Source organism: Lathamus discolor, chromosome 6, assembly GCF_037157495.1.
Source record: "Lathamus discolor isolate bLatDis1 chromosome 6, bLatDis1.hap1, whole genome shotgun sequence".
NCBI lineage: Eukaryota > Metazoa > Chordata > Aves > Psittaciformes > Psittacidae > Lathamus > Lathamus discolor.
In genome coordinates this window covers 69142752-69150471 of record NC_088889.1, presented here as the reverse complement: position 1 = coordinate 69150471, position 7720 = coordinate 69142752, and the positions used below count along the sequence as shown (strand labels likewise).

Here is a 7720-nt window from a genome sequence, read left to right as displayed (position 1 = left end):
ATTTTTATTAAGGGGAATATGTCTGAATTCCCCCTTCAGCTGAGAGGGTAATAAAGGTCTAAGGAGTCACTGGCATTAATGATATTTTACTTGCAAAATGTGAAGTTTCTGTAGTTCTTACTGCTACAGCTATGCTGTTCATTGCTGTGCAATGTAGGGAAGTAACAGCTTTGAGAACCTCCTCATGGCTACACATCCTAAAGTCTAAATGAAACAACCACTCTGCTGTTAGACTGCTTGCTACAGTTTCCATCATTAATTTAATAAAGCAACACATTGTGATGGGAGGACTGAGTGTTAAGAGAGTGTTTGCGATCATACTCTGTGCTTTGGGGAGCATCATTCTTGGCACTTGTATGTGGCAGGCTGGGTTTAGTATCCAAGGAGCGTAGTGTAAAACCTGAGACAGTTTGGACTTTCTAGATAGAGAATGCTTTTGAAAAGTAGTCTTCAGTCTTGAGTTTGGTTTTATGCATTTGTCTGTTGATGACCTTGAGTGGTTAAAATTGAACAAATATAACTGACCACAGAAGTGACTAAGAAGTAATTTGGCTATTTAATGTTAAACTTGAAACATTTTCTCTCTCTGTTATTTTCTGATTGATTACACAGGGTAAAGTCATAGCTATTTAATAATAGCATGCTAAAAAATGTTTCATTTGTTTCCTGTGTGATTACTATTAATATTCTTTCTTTGCTTTTGAATAATGACAAGCACTGTGATCACAAAAAGGAGTGACGCAGGTGGAGAATGAAGTTACACATGCTTGGAAATCCCGATGAAACAAAGCCCATGAGCGACATGTTGACAATATATTTTGTGTGCAAACACTAACAGCCTCCCCAGTGTTGTGCTTCCAGATCAGAGGGAAAAAAAGTTTGAAATGCAGTAAAAAATGGGAAATATTTGAAGTTTCTTCTCCTTGGTGTGGATTATGAAATAGTAATCCATTACATTGTAAATCTTTCTGTACCATGCAAATCCATTTACAAGGATTAGGAGATTGTAACAAAGATGATCATATTTCAAGCAGTACCAGTGTAAATTAACCTCTTCTCCTGCAGGGTTTCATAGTCTTCACCCAACATGTTGCATACACTGACCCAAATGAGCAGGTGCTTTGCATTTATGAAGAATCTTAATGCACACCATAATAAAGAAGAAAGTTCGGTTACAAGGCTGTGCAGCACATTCAGTCTCAGAGTGGACTCAACAATAGCTGAGGGTGTGCAGTGGAGCAAAGAGTACGCAATCAGTGACCCCTTGCCCCTTTGGTGGGGGAGAATTCTAGTAAAACACAAAGAAGCTGCTGTTTCTGCTTTTGCTGCTATCAGTTCAGCATTCCTAACAGAGCAGTGGCTGTTAAATCTATTTCTGTGATTAGCTGCTTGAGCACGAGCAGAGAAAAATAGGTATAATTGTTATGTGTCACTTCTATTCCTTTCATGAAGATAGAAGCATCTGTCTTACCTCGATTTCTTCTGTACATTCAAGGTACGCAGCATTTGGCCAGAATTTTGCACTAATTCCGATTCAGTGAGTAGGACTGAGTCGCTGTGTAAGGAAACAATTCCATGAGGAGCACTGGTTTACACCACTGAGCAGGGTTTGCAGAGTTGGTGTTACCCTGTCATACTTCTAGAAGTAATTCTGAATGGATATGGAATTTAAAAACGAAACACAAAGCAGAATTTATGAAGAATTCTGATTTAGTAGCTCTTAGATCCTTTTGCAAACCTATCACTCTCGTCTTATCTAATATCAGTTTTCATATTGAGATTTTTTTTGTCTCCCTTTGGATTTGCGTATTACTAATGACTAAACTGGTTAATTAGCACCATGCTTAAAAACCTCCTTTGCTAGCTGTGAGAGATAGGAGAGTAAGCGAAAGGGAAAATTAAGATACATGGGAAAGACTGACAAGTACAGATCAGAAATTAGAGATTGTAATCCAGACAAGTAAATTCAGACTTTCAGGTTTTCTTCTTGAATTCTGCATTCCCCCTCCTTTATTTTTTTTTTCCTTCTTACCATCAATTCAAATCTCTGTAATTTTACAGTCAGCAAAGACCACTGAATTTGCACACTAAAACAGACCCTTTGCACACTGAAACAGAGACTAGAATCTCTGCCTTGGTTCCACCCCTCTAGAAATGACCACAACCTGTGATAATGGTAATGGTGGTGGTCCCTCTGCTGAGCAACAATAACTACCATGTACTAACCTGCACATGGTACTTACGCTTATGCTGAGTGCTACCTATTGCGATTAATTGCTGCTGCAAATCAAGCCTTTCTACAATAAATATAATGTAGAATAGCTTCTTACAAAACATAATATTGGAGATGACAAGGGAAGAGATTATTGCCGTGTCTGCCCTGGTGCAGAAAGCATGGTGCCTGGATGCTCCAAGATTTTAATTTGGGGCTAGGAGCTTGCAGTTTGGTCCCATGGCCTACAGTCCTCGAGCAGCCTGGAGGCTTCCTTTGAAAAAGGAACCTGTTTGATGCATTCTGAGACCATGCTGTACTGAGGGGCATTTTGGCAAATCAGCTTTAAAAGGACACATCTCTTGAAGTGCTAAGGCAGAGGCACTCTAACTTTGCTAACTGAGAAGACGAAGAGTGGGAGGTGTCTCTGCCCATGGCAGGGGGGTTGGAACTGGATGGCTGTAAGGTCTTTCTAACCCAAACTGTTCTATGATTCTATGATATGTGATCTGATCAAAAGCAGCGCGAGCAGCAGATGGAGGGAGGGGATTCTGCCCCTCTACTGTGCTCTGGGGAGGCCCGCGCTGCAGTCCTGCATCCACAGAATCACAGAATCACAGAATCCCAAGGGTTGGAAGGGACCTAAAAAGATCATCTAGTCCAACCCCCCTGCAAGAGCAGGGTAACCTACAGTACATCACACAGGAACTTGTCCAGGCGGGCCTTGAATATCTCCAGTGTAGGAGACTCCACAACCCCCCTGGGCAACCTGTTCCAGTGCTCTGTCACTCTTACAGTAAAGAAGTTCTTCCTGATGTTAACGTGGAACTTCCTATGTTCCAGTTTACACCCATTGCCCCTTGTCCTATCACTGGATATCACTGAAAAAAGCCTAGCTCCATCATCCTGACACCTACCCTTCACATATTTGTAAACATTGATGAGGTCACCCCTCAGTCTCCTCTTTTGCAAGCTAAAGAGACCCAGCTCCCTGGGGCAACAACACAAGATGGACGTGGAGCTGTTGGAGCAAGTCCAGAGGAGGCCATGGAGATGCTGCGAGGGCTGGAGCAGCTCTGCTCTGGAGACAGGATGAGAGACCTGGGCTTGTTCAGCCTGGAGAAGAGAAGGCTCAGGGGAGACCTTAGAGCAGGTTCCAGTGACTGAAGGGGCTACAAGAAACCTGGTGAGCGGCTTTGGACGAGGGCCTGTAGGAACAGGCTAAGGGGGAATGGCTTTAACCTGACAGAGGGGAGACTGAGATGAGCTCTTAGGCAGAAGGTCTTCCCTGTGAGTGTGCTGAGGCGCTGGCACAGGTTGCCCAGAGAAGCTGTGGCTGCCTCATCCCTGGCAGTGTTCAAGGCCAGGTTGGACGGGGCTCGGAGCAACCTGGTCTAGTGGGAGATGTCCCTGCCCATGGCAGGGGGTTGGAACTGCATGAGCTTTAAGCTCACTTCCAGCTGAAATCAGTCTAAGATTCTATGAAGAGAGGAAACAAAGAAGGTTTGGTAACCTGCCTCTTATCTTAAATACTGTCTTTTTCAGATGACACTTAAGCTTTGTTTTGCTATGTAATTTTTTTAAACCACTTTTTAACTTCTGCATTTCCCTCAGCTGCAAAAGCCTGTTGTTGAACTTTGTTTAAAAGCTGGTAGTCATCTGTTCTTTAACTTTCCCATCACAGCCACACTACTTGTGGAAAATAAGAAACCCATCTGCCAGTTGCCTCTCAACTGCAGAAGGTACGATTCCACCTCCGGGCAGAAATAACCTCTGGTATTTTAGGTTGGCTGAGGGGTGACCCTTTTCCCGTCCCCCTGCTTTTCTCGCTATCAGGCATTACCACAGCAGCGGCCGCCCCGGCCAGCGCAGCGCTGACGCAGACACTCCGCTCCCGCCCTCCTCCGCAGCTTGGCCCCACAGGATGACCCCGCCCCCGGCTCTCCCCGCCTCGCTGGGGCGTTTGAAATGTAACGGTTGGGGCCGCCAGAGGTGGTGATGCTTTTCACCGCCAGGGGGCGCGCTAGCCCCCCTTAGTCCTCCCTTCCGCGCTGACGTAGCAGGCGGGGCGGGGCTGCTGCCCGGAAGCGGCGCACGTGGGGTTGTGGTGGGGCGATGGGGACCCAGTGGGTGCCGGGTCGGTAGTGGGGGTTCTCTTCCTTTTCCTTCCCGTTTCCCTTCCCACCCCTACCATCCTCTCGGCACCGGTCGGTAACTATCCGCTGCTGTCGGCTCCACAGGGACCGCCGTGCGGCCCGCCGACGAGGAGGTGCCTGAGCTGTCCGACGGTGAGGAGGCCTGGGAGGAGGAAGAGCAGGAGGAAGGCACCACTGAAGGCCTGCGGACCCGCTGCCTTTTCTGTGACAGGTTTGGCAGCCACCCCGGGGCCGCGGTGTGCGCTCGTTATCCCCACGCTGGGACGGGGCGGGGGTCGTGAGGCGTGGTGGTGCCCGTGCAGCTCCTGAGGAGGGGAGCCTGGGGGGTGGGTGCCCACAGATGGCCCGCGGGGGCAGCCGTGTCACGGACATGAATAATACGTTGTTTGTATCGGGGTGCTGTAGCGTGCTGGTGTTCTATGTGGCCTCTAGAGCCAGAGGGCTGTTGAATATAAGCAAAACGAGGGAGAGATATGCGAAGGGTATCCCCCTCTCCTCTGCCTGAAACAGCATGAAAGCTTTTCTTCTGAATTCTCTTCATCTTTTGGCATCGTCAGTAAATAGATGTTAACTTTTATTGTGATGCAGCAGACCTCACTGGTCAACTCTGTGTGCAGTTCTTAAATTTTGGGTTAAATGCTGTCTCTGCACTCAAGGAGGTTTTGCAAGCTAATAGTGCTTGTGGTTTTGTTAAGCCGAGGTTTTGCATTTGTTACCTTTTGGTATAAAATGTTTTGCAAACAAAGTAAAAGTATTTTTTGTAAGCAAGTGCCTGTTGATCGTTTCTCAAAGGCTGAAGTTATATGTTCTGAGCACGTTGCCTAGCAGGTCAGAACAGAGCATAGCAAATGTTTCTAAGTGTGTTCCAACTTCTCGATGTGCTAATACTTCATGTTTAATAACTTGTTATTTACAGGTTGTTTACTTCTGCTGAAGGTGTGTTTTCCCACTGCAAAGCAGAGCATGAATTCAGTGTTTGTGATGTGATCCAGAAACATGGTAAGATTTTTCATGACTTGTCGTTTCCTCCATATATCACTGTGTCACTTAAAATAATTTGCAAAGATCAGTTTGTTCCTAACTGACTTCGTGGTTGTAGCTGGAGATTCCATGATTGATCAAGGTAAGTTATTGTATTATGTGTTATCTTTGCATTTGCAGTTTCCCATGTGCTTTATTTTCTGCTAAAGCTCTCAACTAGTAACAAAAATAAGATTGATCTCTGCTGGCTTGTGCTGAGTCCCCACTGTCTGCTTGATACTGCTGATGTCTTTTAAGCTGTTTGCAGTCTTGGCTTATTATATAATACCTTATACTTTCAGGTCATCGCAGGAAGGTATATCCTTCAGTCTCTGTTTCATTCTTTACAAGTGAAGTTTAACGTTGGCTTTGAATTGAAGCTGATATATACTTAGGCCAAGGTAGTGACTGAAGGAAGAAGGCCAAGGTAGTGACAAGAAGACTGAAGGTGCGAATAGGAGGATGTATGTGCAGGGTATTACTATTTAAACTACTGTTATTTCTGAGCAATTTTTTAAATCAGTATTGGTCTATATTACTGATGAGTAGGATCAGTTTACATTTTATTAAGCAGAAAGCTAAAAACACAAAGGGGCTTAATAGCCTAAAATATCAGCAGAGTATCTTGTAGGATATAAATGGGCTTGTCCTGATGTAGTTGCCTGCCAAATGAATTAAGTCCCATGTTCATAGTCTACATTTTTGTGTGTTCCATTCTTAAATTGTTGCAAATGTATTTGTCCTGAGGGTGACAGTTTCCTGGTTTAGTCCTAAGGAGAAGAAAAACACAAATGACAAACTTCAGATAGGAAGATTGCACTAGTTAATGACGTACAACTCAAGGGGAAACTGGCCAACTGATCAAGTAATTATATTCATATCATTGTAAGATGTGTGTGGTTTTCTGTAACATAAACTGTCTCTTTTCCTCATGCCCTCCTTTCTTTCTTTTCAGGACTTGATTTTTATGGATACATTAAACTAATAAACTTTGTTAGATTAAAGGTAGGTGTGCCACATACTACTACTGTCACTTATGTCTGGAGAAAGGGAAATTAAGATGCCTGTCTTTCAGTTTATCCTTTTTTAATAACTGTATGGAATTTGGTATTTCTAGAAATAAGAAATCACAGGAATTAAAAAAAAATATGAATTGGCTTATTTAAAGTTATTTTAAAATATATTTAATTAATGTGAGTTTTGTTGTTTCCAGAAGAGGTTCTTCAGACTTGCAAAAACCCCAGGGTATAGAGTATCGTGTTGTTTTGTTAATTTATCTCAGCCTTTGACTCTTCTGTCTTGCCCCAGTAATGGATTCGCTTCTTAATAAGTGAAGTTTCTCAGTGCTTGTGTGTGTATTGGTGTAAAAGAGTACCTTCTGGGGACATGAGTTGTCCAGACCCCTACTGCTCTGTTAGTAAGGACAACACCTTAAGTCACAGAACCTAAAATAGATCTCTGCTAAAATGATACCAGAAGCAGGAAAGCCGATGAGAACCTACAGTTTCAAGTTAGGCCTGGGTGTATTTTATGTAGTCTCTTACTTGAAATATGTTCCTTGGTTGTTCTCTGAAAGTTTAGGTTTAGACTTAATAATCATCTTACCTAATTAAGCATCTTTTTACTTGAATCTTCAAACCTTAAATCCTCAAATAGTTATTTAAGACATCACTAGCTATGGAGATTAAACACAAACATGGGAAAACTGAAGTCCAGAATGTCACCTCTCCTTTCCTGGCAAAGTATTAACTGCAATCAAGAGACAATATACAATTTCTGACGCTTGTCCCTACAGTGCTGTTTGCGTGAAAATGCTTGGCATAATAAGTATCTTGGCTTTATTGGTTAGCCCTACTGTAAGCTGGCTACTCTAAGTCTCATGCAGGCAAGCACCTGAGTGAACTTGGTTCCTGATACCAGTTTAATCCTGCAAGTATCCTTCAGTCTGTCAATCTGTTGTGCCTTACTGCTAATACTGAACTCCTTGACCCTGTAGCTTCCTGGGCTTTGGGACTAGCTCATAGGTGCAGTTTTACACTATTCTCTGGTTACCGTGGTTGTAGTGGCAGTTGTCAGGATCCAACTGGAGAAAAACCCAATGTCAGAAATACTTCGTTTGTGATTCCCAGAGTGAAATGAAGATACAAGTGAGGTTAAGTACTGTAATCAATCTGTTTGTTATAAAATATTATAAAAAAGAGAATTCGGAATGCAGAAAGATAGTCACCACCATGGATTCAGTGGCATCCCAAGGGTCCGTAGTCATTGTCTGTGGTGGTGGGTGTCCTCCTGGGTCCGTAGTTGTCATCAGAGGTGAGTGGCCACAGCAGCG

The 7720-nt window shown here is 43.7% G+C and overlaps 1 protein-coding gene across 2 annotated transcripts in view; it reads left to right on the top strand.

Moving 5' to 3' along the window:
• The first annotated feature begins 4280 nt into the window (after positions 1-4280).
• Positions 4281-7720, top strand: part of PRMT3 (protein arginine methyltransferase 3) — a 67636-nt gene continuing 64196 nt past the window's right edge. For both annotated transcript variants that reach the window (XM_065683419.1, XM_065683420.1), the window contains exons 1-4: positions 4281-4349; positions 4453-4579; positions 5285-5367; positions 6344-6393. In XM_065683419.1, the coding sequence (XP_065539491.1) occupies positions 4328-4349; positions 4453-4579; positions 5285-5367; positions 6344-6393 (282 nt within the window). In that variant the 5' untranslated portion in view covers positions 4281-4327. The remainder of the gene's footprint in view (positions 4350-4452; positions 4580-5284; positions 5368-6343; positions 6394-7720) is intronic.